This window comes from Cygnus olor, chromosome 5 (genome assembly GCF_009769625.2).
Source record: "Cygnus olor isolate bCygOlo1 chromosome 5, bCygOlo1.pri.v2, whole genome shotgun sequence".
NCBI classification, from domain to species: Eukaryota; Metazoa; Chordata; class Aves; order Anseriformes; family Anatidae; genus Cygnus; species Cygnus olor.
In genome coordinates, this window is record NC_049173.1 from 18,461,275 (window position 1) to 18,479,249 (window position 17,975).

The 17,975-nt window shown below is 37.6% G+C and overlaps 1 protein-coding gene across 3 annotated transcripts in view; it reads right to left on the reverse strand.

Annotated features, from left to right (window-relative positions):
• Positions 1-17,823, reverse strand: part of TTC8 (tetratricopeptide repeat domain 8) — a 42,762-nt gene extending 24,939 nt beyond the window's left edge. For 2 of the 3 annotated variants that reach the window (XM_040558573.1, XM_040558572.1), the window contains exons 1-6: positions 17,648-17,823; positions 10,571-10,600; positions 6,892-7,012; positions 2,503-2,566; positions 2,186-2,345; positions 1,238-1,327 (exon numbers count right to left, since the gene is read on the reverse strand). In XM_040558573.1, the coding sequence (XP_040414507.1) occupies positions 1,238-1,327; positions 2,186-2,345; positions 2,503-2,566; positions 6,892-7,012; positions 10,571-10,600; positions 17,648-17,761 (579 nt within the window). In that variant the 5' untranslated portion in view covers positions 17,762-17,823. The remainder of the gene's footprint in view (positions 1-1,237; positions 1,328-2,185; positions 2,346-2,502; positions 2,567-6,891; positions 7,013-10,570; positions 10,601-17,647) is intronic. The other variant, XM_040558574.1, reaches the window with a different exon arrangement.
• Between the last annotated feature and the right edge of the window lie 152 nt (positions 17,824-17,975).

Below are 17,975 nucleotides of genomic sequence, written 5' to 3' on the forward strand. Positions count from 1 at the left end.
TATTGGTGACAAGAACATAACTGGACAAAAGGCGTGCAGTTTTTTTCAGAACTGACTTGTAACTGCCCTCAGTGGAGATGATAGTCCTTCATTATCTAGCCAGGCTCGAACTTACTGTATTTGATTATCTATTCTTCTGTTTAGTTTGGTTAAGAGGCCAAGGGACAGAAATGTAAGAAGTGAGTAAGGAATGAAGCGCAATCACACGAAACTTATTTTCTTTGAAAACCACATTGAAAAGTAATGCATAAGTCCCAATCAGGTTTTACAAAGCATCTTGAAAAAAAAAATCAAAAAAAAAAAAAAAAGGAATTTGCTAATCATTTGTGCAAAGTTATTAACTAAAGTTTTAGACTGGGGGAGATAACTTCCAGCAGCAGAAGATGAGGTACTACCAGTCTTCTAAAAGTGTTCATTGCTACATTTCTCAAAACAGATTGAATACACATGGGTTCTATCACTTCTGTGTTGCCAGTTAAACAAAACTCCTGAGAGTCTGTCCAATAGTGGTTTGATACCTCATGAAAAATGAGTTGTTGGTCATAACCCAACATTAATTTTCTGTGAACAACATATGCACTGAAAACATATTCGTCTATATATAACTGGTCGTATTGGGGAAAGATTCAACTGAAAGGTCACGCAGAGAAATCATTACCCAACTTTTAGGTCCCTTCCACTCAGAGCTGAAAACACAAGTTGGGCAGATGGCCTCAGTTTCAATGGCTCTCAATCATAAGATCTAAATTGAAAATGAAATGAATTCTGAACAAAAAAGATGAAATCTTTTTGTATAAAAAAGACTTTTAACTCATAACATAAAATCAAAGAGAAAAATCCAAACCAGTTGAACTTTTTTAGGTCAGGATTGCCATCGCTTGCATTTCTGGCCAATTAGATGTGTTCTGCTGCTCCCCCCCCCGCTTTTTTTTTTTAGTTGCCCTTCATCACTCCTATACACACAGTTCAAGGCAATTTACTATTGGAGTATTTTAGTATATACATAGGTTTTTGCTACCTTATACTTTCAAAATGACTGCTTCACATATATTTTCCATTTCAATTCTGGTAACCCCTGTTAGTAGACAAAAGATACGTAACACACTACTTTTATGAAATTTGTATCTTGAACACAGTTCATCATTGTTTCTATCCCCAATCTTATGTATACCATCATTAGAATGATGCTAGAAAATTAGAAACAGATATCAGAATTGTAACCAAAATAATTACATACCTTTGCCAGTTTGGGTTTTTCAGCATATTTTGCTAAATTCAGTCGAGACAGATTTATGAAAGGGCCATCTGGATTTGTTATCATTGAAGCCTGAAGGGGAGAAACAAGTTTTTAAGTGGGAAGATCCCCTACACTTTTCCTGAAAATGTTCAAATAGTAGCAATATTCCAAAAAAAATGAAACAATACAGTTTTAGATGCATTCATCTGCTTCGCAATAGGGATTCATCTTAATTTCATCTTTTCTGAAAGTGAGGAATCTGTCCTACTCCCATACAGTCCCTGAAAGAGGTTGCATTAATTACCTTCTGGAACTACCTTTTTCTTCCCTTTCTCCACTTCTTCCATAATGTGCCTAAGCATGTAGCTTACACTGTTAGATGGACTGAAGGCAGGTGGGATACATAAAAGATCTTCAAGAAATATTTAGGGAGATCCATTTGTACCCATGATATTAAGAACTTGCCAATAACGTGCTACTAATCTGTATTACACATTCATGCCTGTTGCAGTGTATTAATTTTGACAATAGAGAAGAATAAAACTAGTACATCTCATTTTCTTTATCTTCTGAAGTAGTAGAGGCTGAGAGATTAGTAATTGCTTTGCAGTAAACTGAAAATCTTACAGGTTCCGGCATACTTATGGTGAAATCATGTCATAGTCTTTTCACGGTCTTCAGTGAATAAAAATCAGTCTCAAAAAACTTGTGAATTTGTAAACTTATATGAATTTTTGTGAACTTGTGGATATATGTACATTTTATCCGTGAACAGACTAGCAAACTAATGAGGTAGCATTTTCAAACTTGACTTTGAAAACAGTTTAAACAAAATATTAAAAATACTGACCTCCCTCAAACTTGAGTTTAGATGCAGCTTTTAAGTTAAGTACAATGTCACTGTGCTATGATTGAGATGCTTTCTAAGAACAGAGTCAAGCAACCTACCGTTCCTATCCTGACAGATCTCCCAGAAGCACTAGTAACTGGACGAGCTGTGAGAGCTGTTCGAGGTGTTTTTATAGCCTGTTCCATAGTACTTGGCCGTCCACTTTGTGTACTGGGTCTCACAAATCCTGTAATAGGTCTTCCTGACTGAGTTACTGGCCTGAAGATGGTAAGCACATTAACCTCACGTCAAATGATATTTACTCATAGAGAGTTTAGTTTAAACACTTATATTGGAAGTTTCATTTTTATGACTTAAATTTAGGATTTGCTTATGTGCAACAAGTCACATTTTAAAAAAATAAATTATCACGTACCTAACAGCTGGGCTGGGGCCTGCATCTTGGCTAGTTCCAGGGACTTTCAAAGATGTTCCTGGTCCTATAAAATAAGAGCATTGTTCACTTCATCTTGAGATACTACACCCTTGTCCAAGGGGCTTTAAAAATGCCTGTGTCTTACAATAAACTGGAAATTTCTTGGTTCAAACTGGAGAGACATTGTACTAGACAAAGAAGACAAGAAGAAACAAAACTGCATTGTACTACTGGTAAATTGTCGGATTATTGCAAGAAAGATGCCATCATTAACATGGGAAAAAGTAATCTTCTGTAGATTACTCCTCTAGTTCTGTTTCTCTCTTCACCCTTTCTCTGTAGATGGTAAGAATGTGCTGTTTCTCCTTCCTTTTCCCCTCATATATCCTACAGATTTCAAATGTCTAGTACCTGTACACTAGAACCTGTACAACATCCATTTCACTGGATTTTAAGTTATCATTTGAGTCCTTCTCTACAGTGAAGGCAAGCAATATTGCCTTTGCGCACATACCACAACAGACTGTCTTCTCAATAACATCTTAGGATAGTGTTTAAGTAAGAAGGGCTATTGGAATAATGAGATCAAGCTAATTTAAAATGGTATATTTTCTACCTGGGATTCAAATACCGTCCAGGCTTCATCAAGTAAGCCACAATCTTTAGCCACAGGACAGATATGTCATGTCACTAGATCATGTAGGACCCCCATCCACAATTTAGAGCATAGTAAATTTCAAACTCATTTATATCTAAAGGTAATCAATGTAAATACTGAATTGGTTTGGGCCCAAGCAAACAAATAGAGGGTCCCCCTTTTCACAACTTTCTGTTTTGACAGTGGATCATTAAGAATTACTAGTTCCTGAATATATATCACTTTTACTGACATTTTATTATAATCATTTTTCCTAGCCTTTTACGAGAATGTCTAAGATAAAGTTTTAAAAATTTGGTTAAAAGTAAGATATATCTACATCTGCCTGTCTGTCCACCACTTGCTACTATGTACAGACGAAAATGAGATTTAAGTTGAAAAAGGTAGTTCTTGACAAATCTCTGTTGCTCCCATACTTATTTTCTAGGTACCTGTAACAGCTCTTATTCCAAACACTTCCAAGAACTGAAGTTATATATTGACAGCTAGACAGTTTCCTGCCTCCTTTTTTTCCCACAGTGTAACCCCCCATGTTTGCCCTTTCTTCAGTCTTCTCTCACTCTCCCACCCTCAAGATGTAATTATCTCTGAGACACTACCATTCCACTATTTAAGTAAGAACACGAATAGACTCGTCCAAATTGATAACCTCTAACTCAATCTAAATAATTTCTAGTTTTCTTAAACCAGGCTGATGTTAAGCACCTCTGCCTCTAATATTTTAATAGCCACCTGGCTACTAACCAGCTGTATTTAAAGATAAATAATTTAAAAAAAGGTATTAACCATGATCTCCTTGGTAAATCCATTAAAATATATTAATGAGGCTGAAATAAGGACCAGAACTCAGGATTCTCTCTCTTCTGGCTAGCCACACTTAGGCTCTCTGTTGCTTATGTGCTCTTTGAAATACTGTGAACCTTGAATTTTTCACTCCACATCGGAAAGGGTAGACAGTCCACCAAGCAGAGTTTCTAAGATGGTATCTAGGGCATTTTTCTTTCTTCTGAGAAATGGACAAAGGGCTTTCAACTTTTCAGGCTAGCAAACAATGAACCAGTCTTCTACTTTCTCAGCATCTTTTTAAAATTATCACAATATGATAAAAAAGAAGGCATTTAAATCCCTTTCCAGACATTTTTGTTTTGTGCTTTCATGTACTTGGAGAATGCTTACAGGATTTATTTTCCTTGATCTCACCCTAAGCAACTCAGTTCTGAGCCCTACTTTGACAATTGCAAGTGAACTAGCCATGAATAGGCATCAAGAGAAAACAGCAATTCATGTGCTCATTAGAAGCTGCTGCAGAATTTGAGAGCTTAATTTCAGCAGTCAGTGATGACTGCAGATGACTCCTTTAACTCCCTGGTTAATAAAATAGCTGTGATTATCCATAATGCCAATTAGTATGAGTTTCTGAAAAATATGTTGTCAAGGTAACACATTTTAACAAGACTACAACCTTAGCTGATAAAATTGATGGTGTTGAGTTCAAAGGTAAGAGACTAGGAACTTTCTGTAAAATATTAGAGTATTACGGGGTATTTTCATTAATAAACAAGAATGCTGGAAAATTAATACAGCAAAACAATAAGAATTTTAAAACCATGTAGAATACAGATTTCAGTATATATGCATGAAGAGGAGCCACAGAAAAGTAGTTGTTTCTAGTGGGCTCTATATAATTAATTATTTAATGATGCAAGAGAGAGATAAATCATTATTAAGATAGTTCTGTCAGGAAACTAAGATAGGGACAGATGAAAAATTGAAGTGCATGTGTAACTGATGTAGAAGAATTTGAACTGCTGAGTAAGTAAACTACAGACAATAGGAGTTGTACAACAGTCGGTACAACTACACATCTAAAAATCTTAAAATGTTGTAAGCTATAATGAGAGTGGGGGAGGATATCCTGACAGATTTGTCTCAGTAAAAGACCCCGAGTCAAGACCAACTACACCTAACACTTTTTAACAGCAACAGAAAAAGCCCACATCTGTTCTTATTGTCACATGTAGAAGTGGAAGTGATACCTGTGCATACCTTTTATATAAGAAGTTTAACAGAAAAGTACTTCATTGGTACACAGAAAGTAAAATTAAACTGTAGAAGAAAACCATGTTTTCTACATGTGTCAGTGGACTGTTGTTTGGTTTGGTGACTACAACTGAAAAAGGATGTGGATAAATTGGAAAGGGTCAAGATGTGAGTTTCAAGACTCAATTCAACAATTAAAAGATAAACCTCAAAATGAAACATTCATTTAGTTTATCAAAGAAAAGATTACTGAATAACTTAATCACAGTTTTAGCTATTTACTCTATATACCTTTGAATATAAAGACTATACATATATATTAAAGGTATATTAAAAGGTATAAAAATATACCTTTGAAAAGACTTCATATCAGGCATAAAAAGTACACAAAGAAGCAACAGCTGAAGCCACAGCTGATAATTCCCACTAGGCACATGGCATACATCGATACAAGCAAATTTAGTAATTTACTGAAGATTGCAGTCTTTCTCTCTGGAAAGATTTTATACTTTCCAATAAACTACATGCTATCTCAGGCACGTGTGGTAGATTTAAAGCATGAACAACAAAGTCTTATTTATCTCAGTGATTTGGGAGTGCAGGTTATACTATCATAACGATTTTCTTTGTCTTTGAAATTTGTGACATGCTATCCAGAAAGTCACCTCTTTTTCAGTTTAAGTGTAGTATGAATGTATTTTTCCAGAATGCCCCATTTCTCAATAATATTCCTCAAATGATTTTTCTTGGCAGATGGTCTTTACCACAGGGGGCAAAAAGTCTAAGTGAAATTATTATGCTGTTTTGAGACAAATACATGTAATTAAATTATCAAAATGTATAAACACAACTTGAGTACTGCTTGACTGTTTGTATGTGACCAGGCATGTATTGAAAATTTTTCAAAATGTAATCAGATAGATAAAAATATGCAGTTGCCTACTTCTATCCAGGTAAGAAAAGCTTTTAATGATCCGAAAACTAGTTCTAATCTATGTCCAGTTCTTCCCTTAAATTCTCTGACATGGTAGGTGGTTGAGAGCTGTATCTAATAAGATGCATAAAAATTCCCATATGGACCATAATAGAGAAAAACAGCAAATAGAAATAATGCCAAAAAGTACAAAAGTAATGGAAGACTATAATGACTGCCTGCTTAGATAGGAACTGATGAAACTGAAAAGAGCTTCATGCAGGAAACAACGGCAGTGCTGAAGAAGTGCCCTGGAAAGCAAGAGAGGAAAACAAAGGGAAAAGCAGAAGAGAGCAAAAGTAGTTTAGAAAATGTTTGCGGGAAATGCTACAAAAGTCATGTCAGATTTGGCCAGACTGTTGCCTACAGTATAGGTATAGGGATGGGATTCATAGTACATCAAGGGCGTATTTTTCTTTTGTTTCCCACTAGAGAAGAAGCCAGAAATCAATGCACTGATGGAAAAGAGACAGTGAGTACAGAGATGTAGAGGAAAAGCTGACAAAACACTTTTCATCTGAATCCCTGGAAGATAGGCCTAAGCAGTATATCAAGATCATGTGGTCAATGCAATCAGAAAACAACTGAAAGCTCTTCTTGTAACAATAGCTAAAAGCCATAACAGATCACCCCAGTGTGTACTAGTTTATGATAGATGACAATCCTGACCAAAACAGCTCCTGTTGCATCAGTGTACTTAAGAGAAAGTTGTTCTTACGTGCGACTTGAGCAATGGCATTTTCATCTAGCATCATCTCTGCAATTCCTTCTTGATCCATATCGATTTCATCCACATACACCATTTCTGTCAAAGCTCGCATTTTCAGGCTCCAGGCAGCCTGAATAAGGATAAAGTACAAAAAGATAAACATCTTCAGGTCACCTATTAAATCATCTAAACAGCATTTTTGCCTTATTTTTTATTTTATTTTATTGCTCCTTTCACGATTTTAATAAGCTTGAATAAGCTATTGATTCGAACAACTGGGTATATCTGAGCATACACTATAGGTGGACCTAATGCTGCTCTTAAAATCCATTGCCTGACATGCAGGTCATAAGTGCAGCTTCAAGTGTGGCCCCAGCATGTTTGGGAAAGCATACGGGGAGCCCACACGTTCAAGTAGGCCCAGCAGGCTCACGCATTGCTTGTCCGATTGATCAAGGCAGCGTGCTGGCAGTTCCCCGCTGGTCCAGCCATACGGTTGCCTGACAGAGGTGGAAAGGGGACCAGACCTTAGACAACTCCTTTGGAGTGGAACAGGTAAAGTCCCTGAGTTTGGAGGACAGAATTTCATTCCTGATCAAAATTATGACTAATTTATGTCACAGACAACTGAGATCTTCTGCTTCTGAAGAAATCCTCAGCTACAAGTGCCATTCAAAATCCATTGCTGATGGACACCTTGTTTAAATTGGGATGGGAGAGGAAGCTAAGTAAAGCCACTATAATGCAAAGCAATGCCCTTCACAGGCATCTGTAGAGAAAGAAAACTGGAGGTTCGAGATACATTACTATAGCATTAAGTATCTAGAATTGATAGTCTTTAAAAAGATCATCTCAAACTCCTTTGTTCAGAGCATCAGCTGTAAAAACGTGTAAATGTATAAGTATCTCAGTTTGTGAGATTACTGGAGTACTTACTAGTGGCCTGAAATGATAAACTGCTACGTTAAATGTCCGGGGGAGCGATATGAGTAGTGTGGAAAGGCAAACATAACCTTAGACTACCTGACAACCCCATGTAGACTACAGAGGTAGCAAATCAATGGGGAGAAAACAAACAACGCCAGTTGTTACTGAAATACCAACAAAATAAGCACAGATCCCATCACTTCCTTGATAATTAATATGCCTGTAATGTACTCATAGAGCTGGCATGCTAAAGGGAGCCACAAGATCAATCACTTATCTTCCTTCAGATATCGAACAGATCATACATTACCCAGGGTAAAACCCACTACTATCAAAATAACCAGATTTGCTTCTTTTCTGATAAGGTATACAACCCAGGCATCACTAATATTTGCTAAGGAAACATTTCAGAATAGAAACAGAATGATGCTACTCTTAATGGAACTGAAGGCCCAATACATGGCAACATCTGTTCTCTAAATAAGAGACAGAAGATTTCATAATTTAAGTCATTATGTAATGGGACATTTCTTATTCATCAGTTCTCAGACCATGCCTTCCTCTAACCTTACCTGATATAATATTTCTATGCAACTTTATAACTGCCTACCAAAAAGAAACTATACCTAAATATGTTGAAATATTTAACAATCATTTTCTTCCAAGCAGAAATAAAGAAGGCATTTAGGCAGCCAGTTCAGCCACAATCAGAAACCTTTGTTCAAGTAAAAAGACAAAGTAGCAGAGCAGGTTGATTTGAATCTAGGCCAGACAGACATAATCTAGATTTGCTTTATTATCTTTTAGTTTCTTCCTATGTAGTAGGGTGACAACCTTTAATTAGCATTGAAATTTACAGTTAGATGTTCAATATCCTTAACCGTCTTTCATTATTCTAGACAAGTAGTTAGTTTGTTGAATTTTTTAACAACTTGAAGGTACTCTGCTTCTTTCAAAGACATGTATGTCTGAAGTCAACATAACCAAGTCTCTATTGAGAACATGCTGCAATTAGAGCTCTCAGTATATTCAAACACAGGCTAATAATTTCCTAACGGTTATAAGAAAAGCTGCCCATAATAATGATCTTTTTCTGGCAATTGAAAGTAGCAACTTCTCTAAGCTAATTGCTAAAACAGGACAGTTCTTAATATAGACATAGATATATTGCTCTGATTTTTTCCAATAACAAAGATCAGAGAACATGTTTTTAAAAGCAATGTTTCTTTGTGATTATCAGACATATCTGTCATGAGCAATAGGTTCCTTGGGCTGCTCTTCCAGTCTTAAGCTCCTAGTCTGGGGCTTCACAGCCAACAATAATCTTGAATATCATGTATTACTCGTTAATTAGACATCGGCCTGTAGATGATAGTATTGCCTGTAGCAATGCTTGTTATAGGACTTCTGATCAGAACAGCAAGAAAGAGAAGAATGTCAAATTCGTTACTTAAGCTACAGAAAGATGACCTTTACCTTAGGAGACAAGAAAATTTTGAACTACTTCAAAATTCTTAACCCATTTGAAACAGAAGTAACATTTAGTTAGCTTTAGTAATTTACTATAGGACAACGCACAGCTTTTGCTCTGTGAAAACCTATAACGTTTTAATCTGAAACTAATGCAGAAGCTGAAAAACGTCAATTAAAATGAGTAAGAACAGCACTAAACTGGAAGAGCCACATTGCCAACAGCAAGAGGAAAGCTGACTTATGATCACAAAAAGCCAAGAAAATAAATTCATACATTTCTGAGTAACCACATAAGGATATCATTGAGACCTCTACTTCGCACAAGTTTGTCTACTTGAATTGTTGTCTCAGATTCCATTTGTACCATCTGCCCCCTCTGTGCAGGATTGTATTGGGTTTACACAGCAACATTTTGGTAGCGGGGAGCTGCAGGTGTGGCCTCTGTGAGAAAAGTCCACAAGCTGCCCCATGTTAGATAAGGGCCAGTTCCAGCCATCTCCAAAGGGACCTGCCACAAATTTTATTCCGTACAACATAGAGCCTAAAAGATCAGACTGCAACAACCACCTTGAAAAATAATCTTTAAAGTCAAGAAGATATCCAGCAGTATTTCCCTGAAATAATTTTGTATGCAAACAACTTACATGACTTCATTGCAATTAATAGGAGACTTGTAAAATATGTTACTAACTGTGGGCTAGGGCTAAAAGAAGCCAAGACTTGCACGTTACTATCCTTCCCATTGCTGTAATCTAGTAGTAACATGGACAGAATGAACAATGCATTACTCTCAGTCTTCCATTAGTAGAGCAAGGGATCATCACGCAGCTTCAAGATTTCACACTCTACACAAGGTAGGCAGGGAGAAAGAGCTGCAAGAGCAGGAAGGGCATGGGTAATAGCCCACCATTACACTGGATTAGATGAAACATGGAACAGCCCTAAGAACATAAAGGTTGTTCGATCTGTGAAATACACACTGGCTTTTTCCCAATCTCGCTAGCTGATGGAGGTCGTTTTGTTCAAGATAGATTCACTGTAGCTTTCAGAAGGCACTGAGCTACTGAACTGCTGAATAAACCTGAAAAAATATATGAGAGAAATACATATTTATTTCGTATAAAAGCTGCCTATTTAAAATACCCCTTATCAAAAGTAGTGCCTTACCAATGATGAAAAACAAGTTTATGCCATTAAGGTCTTAACAATGAAACAAGTATTATTCAGCATATTAGAAATACTTCCTAATTATTGCATCTAATGATTGTATTTAGGGAAAGAATTTTACCTCAAACACGGAGTATCCAGTATCAGGCTCCTGAAAAGAAAAGAAGAAAAATTGAAGAATGGAGACCGTAAGCAATGAAAAGTAAAAAACGAACACCCAAAGAATTATGAAATTAAATCAAAATACTTTGTGACCTCCTTATCTTGCAGAAACATTTTCTGACACTTATATCCAAATTTCCATTTTATTGCATTATCTCAATTTACAGACATTTCTGAGTTCAGCAATATTTTACTGAACAAAAGCAGATTTGCAGTAAGTACTTTTTTCAGATACTGCTTGCTTTTTTGCTGCTGTGGGATCATGTTGGCCAAAACTTAGATTAACATTACAGAATTACTAAACTGAAAGATGGTCTATTTTCATTAAGAAAAAAAAAAAAAAAAGGAAAATGCAAGCAAATTTATCGACAGTTAACTAGATGATTAAGCCATGCGCTTTAGAATCCCTGCACAATAAAATCCCTTTTTACTTGCTGGCAGTGCTGACACCGATATCACTCAAGTACATAAAGGAAATTTTCTTCACATGACAAAAGCTTTTTTTTTTTTTTGTACCTTTATGATGGAAGTGATGTATTTATTGCATACCAGACAGCAATGCTTTATGTACAGAAAACTTCAAATGAATGGCCTGTTGCACCATCCAATGAACTAAAGAAAACACCAGCCTAATGAAGTTTACCTCAAACAGCTGGAATTTCCATACACTTGAAAACTTGAGGCGAAATTGAGTAAATAATAACAACAGGAAACATGGCTCTATCACCATTTATTGTGCAATTACCATATTTATATAGTATTTATATGTTTCTTCGGTGCTTCTGCTGTTCAATTGCAGGGACCCCAGCATATTACTTAGCTGTAGGGGGAAGGATAGGGAAGGTGGGAGACAGACATTACTTTCTCTACATCACCATGAATCTTCTGTAGAGTCTGATGATTTCTTTTCTGGTCCTAGAGGCATTGGTAAATTTCTTACGTATCTGGCCTTGTGTAAATCTACCACAGTTAAGCCAGCTATGTTCGATTCAATATAGAATCACAGGATAATTCAGAGCAGAAAGACACTTCAGGAGCTCTTTAGTCCAAAGCCCTGCTCAAAGCAATCTCTGCTGTGAGGTCATGTGAGGTTGCTTAGAGCTTTGTCCTGCCAGGTCTTGAAACCTTCCAAGGATGGAGATTGCACAGTGCCTCTGTGCAACCTGTTCCACTGCCTGGATATCCTTACAGAGAAAGGTTTTTCCTTATATCAAGTCAAAACCTCTTTCATTTCAGCTGACGTCTGTGGTCTCTCACTCCGTGTACCACCGCTGCTGTCTTCGCACCCTCAGAGTTGTACTAGAATGCTGTTATCAGGTCACATCAATGTCTTCTCCAAGGTGAACAACTCCAGTTCCCTTGGACTCTCCTAGCTCCATCCCCTGACCACCTCAGTGGTCCTCTGCTCCAATTTGGCAGCATCTCTTAAGGGGGAGCTCAAACCTGGATGTATTCTAGATGTCAACTAGTAAATGTCAACTACAGAGGTCAAATCACTCAGTCTACTGGTTACGTTCCTCTTAAATACTGCCCAGCACGCTGTTAGCCTCCTTTGCAAGCAGGGCACGCCGCTGGTTCATGCTTCACCAAGAGAATGGCAAGGGCAGGCTCCTTCCTTTCCTGCATAGTATGAGACATGGTATACATATCCCAGTTTGAGATTCCCATTTTCACTCAGTAAATCCCAGGACAGCAGGTAGCTGGAACACTAGTGATGTCTCCATCTTCCTTCTGTAGCACCCAGGAACTCCTATGAGCTTTTAAGCATCATATTTGGAATCATAAAGTTGTTCATCAGTGCTGAGTGCATAAAAGAGCTTATGAATTGAGTACCTGGAACTAAACTTTAATGGACGGATTAATCTCAGCTGTCTGCGATATACCTGTGCTTGAGCAAGGCACTTAAATCACCTTTACATTTTAATCATGTCTTATTAAAAGAACACGGAGTTCATGTAATATGTCACTTTATTTATACTGTTTGTGTTCTACAAAACAAGCTGATCTAACTAAGCAATAAAGAAAAGGACATTGAGATATTTGGGCTTGTATTTTACCCACCCCATTGTGTCCGAGTGTTACAGCACATATAGTGTACTAGAAAATGGTTTAAGAGCAGTAGGTGATCTTCCATACCATATGTGCTACAGCAACTAATGAGGGCAAGGTTAGGAATACCACGTCAACACTAACTCAGAAATGCCTTGATGTTACAGCTGTGTATCTTACTTCAGGCACTGTTCATTAGTTTAAAAAATAAATAAATAAATGAAAATGAACCAATTTTGCCTATGTAGGAGCATTCATACTGCTAAAAATATTCAGAAAGCGACACCCCTCATCACTTAGAAAAAAATAAAGCTGACCAACTATACTTACTAAAATCACTGTTCTGTCTTAATTGTAGGTGTTAATATTTGGTGTACATCCTAACATAGTTTCTTAGATTTTGACAAGAACTAACCTAAGATCTTAAATAACCCTCAAGCAGGGGACAGAACCCTCTCATTAAAAACAAGATAGGAAAAACAGAAACTAAAACTAAAATGTTTTAACATAGGTGGATCCAGTAGCAGCTACTTGTGCAAGTAATCCACTGGAACTAGATTCAGAGTAAAGATTTCTTTGAGAGGATTAACAAATAGCATTGCCCTGTAAGCTTGTACCTCAAAACAAAAGGTCAAATTTATTCTTCATTTACACATATAAATCTCCTTTGAAATTAATAAGATTGTAAAAGCAACAAAGGAAGGATTTAACCCAGATCTCTAAATCCACTGAGGGCATTTTAAAATTAAAGTTAATGTGTAGAGTCAGTTAATTTTAAGAACAAAAGTATTTAGAAAAACTAAGTCTTCTGATGCTTACAGCCTTGAAAACAGAATGAAACAAGATTACATACCCAATGTTCTAAAAAAGCTTCACTTTACAATTTATTTCAGTTGAGTATGATTTAATACATGCAGAATATTAAAATCAGTATATACAAAAATGCTCTTCAAGAAGAGCAGAAATGCAAAAGACATTACCCAGGAACAGTGACATTACTGTATGTATCAATGATTTTTATACATAAACTTAGTAATTACAGACTTTTGAACCAATAACTGATTTCAGTTAAAGATGCTTTTTCATATCAAGTTCCACGTATGTGAACATATACATGATACTTATATTATAACCTTACAAAAAACAGTATGCAAGTAATAGTAGTTGAAAGTACACCCTGGGAGAAAAAAGGACAAATGAACAAGAGCAAATTCTCACAGCAGACAGTTAATCAAGTTAAAGGCAGGACATCCACTTTATGTCCATTAATTACATTAGGCAATTTATTTATTTTTTGTTACACTACAGCAGGCCTCGTACATTGGTGCTGGTTTACTGCCTTGAATCTGACATATGGAACACAAAGAAGAGTAATCAGATTAGGTAACTAATCAGGATGATCAACAGAGACAGCCATGGATTGTATTTCCTCTAGGTCATTCTATTACTATAAACATAGAAGACAACGCCTGCTTGGTTACAATAGGGAATAATTGAATTGAACACCAGTGCTCTGTGTGTTTCTATGCCCAAATGCTGGTCATAGAACATGCAGTTTTATCAATCTTCAGATAAAATTATTATCGCAGAAGTAAACTTCATCAACAAACATAATATTCCTATTTTAAAATGAAGAAATGCACAAAATATTTTATATAAAAATATTTGTCTTCCACAAAATAGAACTCAGCAGGAGTTAATTATCATTCTGTCACAACCTTAACCACATTTTATTCAAGAACCCTTTAGGAATACATAACTGATTTTTAAATGTTTTGATTTCACTGATGTGTTTTATAAGCATGCAAGTTTATAATTGATTTGGTATCGCTGCATAAGAAAATTCCTGATTTTAGCCCAGTTGGCTAAAAGGTCACCACCATACCTCTAAAAGCTTCTGATGCCTACTACATCTGATGACCAAGTTCAAAGAGAGTTCTACACCAATTAAGATAGCTTGTAAACGTACATAAATGTAAGTATTAGATCATCAGTATACTTATTTTTCAGATCTTCAAATCATCTTTCTCTTACTGTGTTCTACAGAAGACACATTTGGAATACTAAGCTATATTTCTTAATTTACCACTCTCTGTACACATATCAGGATGTACTAGCCAAGAAAATTTGTTCCATTTATAAGTGCGACTGGCAAAAATACCTACTTCCTGGAGTATTGTAAAAAGCTGATTTCAACTGCTTGTAGCTTTGTGACAGTGTTGCTGTTGCAGCAGAGCAGAAGTGGTGATACCATTCAGCAGACCAGCTGACACGGCTGGGAAAAACAGGCTGTCAGACATACAGTCTTCTCTTTCAGGCATGACAACACTCAGATTATGTTCTGTTAGTCTCTTCTTTTACTTATTATCATTAAATCATGTCTTACACGGGAGAAGGCTAGATGGCTGAGAATGAAAAAGTTCTGGTCTGTAACAGTCCCAGTTTAACTCAACCATTCCTGGGCAGGCATCTCTTTAAAGGATACCATCTCCTATGGCTTGGTTTGTACCATCTCCTCTAATGCTGTCCAAAGAAATGAATCCCTGCGCAGCGAGGGATGCTACTGCTCTAAGATCCTTCTGTCAATTGGTTGCAGAGGTTGGGAGGCACATGCTTAGTGAAATATGGGACAACAGGATGAGAACAGATGGCACTGTGATTACAGCAGTTGAATACTGCCTTGTGGTACACAGCAGCTCGCTTAATCCCAACTTTCCGTGAGTGTTGTCATTTGTCTGTTTGCTTTCCTGGTGTCCACCATGGTATATCATGGGCCTGATTTGCAGAAATGCTCCCATTAAGGAAGACAGGATTTCACCATCAAATGTTTTAGAACTGCTATGTGCTTTTTAAGCACAATAAAATGGGTATTTCAGGTTAGGCACTGAAAATGATATACATACCTAGTTTTAGATGTTTCTGCAGGTTATACTAAAATAATAATTTAGTTCACATGAGCAGACAACAGCACCATTTTCCTGGTAGGCAGTTATAGGGGACAGAAATAAAGTTTGATCAAAACATATAGCAACTACCAATTTCATTAACTCCACTTTCAAAAGTAAAACAGACTTGAGGAATCGAGAGTCAGTCTGCTTGAGTATGGTCCTGGATTCTTAATTAACTTTAAAAAAAAAAAAAAAGCAATCTTAGATCACTTTTATATTATTCACAACCACAGCAACAAAAGTAATATGGTACCTTTAGAATACAGGACAACATAAAATGGTTCTCTTGCCTTGAGTATTCTAACATGTGCCACTCACTTGAGTTCTTATTGCCTCAGTGTTAGAGTTTAGTATTCTTCAAAGATTTATAAAAGTAACAATTCTATTAAATGCAAAGTAAACACACTGCAGTACGTGAACATGATCCGTTTTTTCATTATGTTGCATTAAGTAGGTTCAAAATAGCTTGTAAGGTTTCAACTACATATAAAATACATTTGTGAGGCATATTACTATTTCCTTTCCTCTAGGCCTGAAGTACCTGAAAGCAACAGGCATTAGAAAGTAAGGAGCTGTAAGTGCAACAACACAGCTAGGGAAAAGACCCGCCAGGCTTTAAGTATGAGAAGCTGAATAACAAAATACAGGCGTACATGGACAGATAACCAATAGATATTAAGATTTTGTGTTGGTTACAATAAAATTCTACATCTAAAACATCATGAGAACAACTGACTGAAATAGAGAAATTCCATTCTATGTTAACTCTGCCATGAATGTTAAAACTATGTTTTAACTTAATTAGAAAATGTTTCATTTAAATAAATTTCAGGAGCAAAATTTTGTATGCTGAGTTGACATGTCTGGTTCAAGTTGCACTCTTGAAAATGACTTAGCCAATATTCCAGTTTTTCCAACATAGGTGATGCATTTTAAAGTATTTTTTTTAATCGTTAATTTCTGTTTAAGCAGAGCTCTTAATAAGGATTCCTCATGAAAATTACATAAAGCAACAGCAAAACAAACTATATTTCAAGTTTACCTCTACAGAAAGCAAAAGACATTTCCTTCTAAACTTTCAGGTAGGTTTGAAATACACTGCTGAAATGCACACACACAGAGTTTTAAAGTTTTTGGCATGCACAGAAGTAATGCTCAAGCCCGAATTTTCTTGCAATGTCATCTTTCGTAAGAGTTTTTCTGCTCATGGCTCTTTGTTGGTGCCTTAGAGTATAAACCATAAACAAAAGCACTTTTTAAATATCCATCCTAAACCAGTCTAAACACTTATTGTGATTTACGTTTACACAATCATGTGACTCTGCAGCTTTCTTTAAAGATTTATTTCCAATGTGATAAAAAGAATTGCCTTCAAGATTCTTAAAAACTGTGCCTATAAAATGCTTTGGGAGACATAATTTACTATAAAGTAACTGTGATGAAGACAGTCAATTTGATTACTGCTTTCCAAATCTAGCAGTAATAACTTTGGCATACATAGAAATATTAATTCAGACATAATGTTCCCAAATCCTTCCTTTTTACAGAACAGTGAAAAAATATGTAGGTATAAAACAGATGTCCAGTGTTTCCAACTTTGCAACTGAGTAGAGTTAACTGAGAGGGCTGTTCTGTGGTAGTGCTGGGAGCCAGGCTGAGGTAAAAGGGCTGTCACTATGAAACCCAAACACCTATGTAAAATCAACAACAACATCCGCAAACAGAACTGATTTGGGCCTCGGCTTTTCCTCCTTCGACAGCTCAAAGTGTTCAGGGAGGGCGAGGAGCGCTAGCACCCCGCTGCTGTCAGGGCTGCGCTCCCCTCACCTGGCGGGCCGGGGCGGGGCAGAGGCAGGGGCAAGAGCAGGGCGGCTCGGTGCCGCCCCGGCCAGGCCCCCGGCCCGCTAATGGGGGCTCGCAGCGGGTCTCTCCAGCAGCACCCGCAGGCACAGAGAGGGGCACCGCCGAGGGAACCCCCACCTCGGCCCGGCCCCTCGGCGCCCCCGGCCTGGCCTCCCCGCCCGGCCCGGCCCCGCTACCTGCTCGCCGGGCGCCGCCTCCAGCAGCCGCGAGCAGAGCTCGGCACACTGCCGGAATTTCCTCCGCCTGAAGCAGCTCCAGGCCCGCAGCAGCGGCTCCATGTCGGGCCCCATCCCGCCGCTCGGCCGGGCCGGGGCGGAGCAGGAGGGGGAGCCGAGCTGCGGCTACGAAAATGGCAGGCTCCGCCTAGGCCCGCCGGGCCTGCGCGCCGCCATGGCGACCTGAGGCGGGGTTCTCTCAGCCCCTGTGTCCCCCTCTCGGGGGTACCCCAAAAACTGGGGGGTAATCTAGCTTCTGTAGGTGGCCACAGCTGAAGTTAAGCCTGCG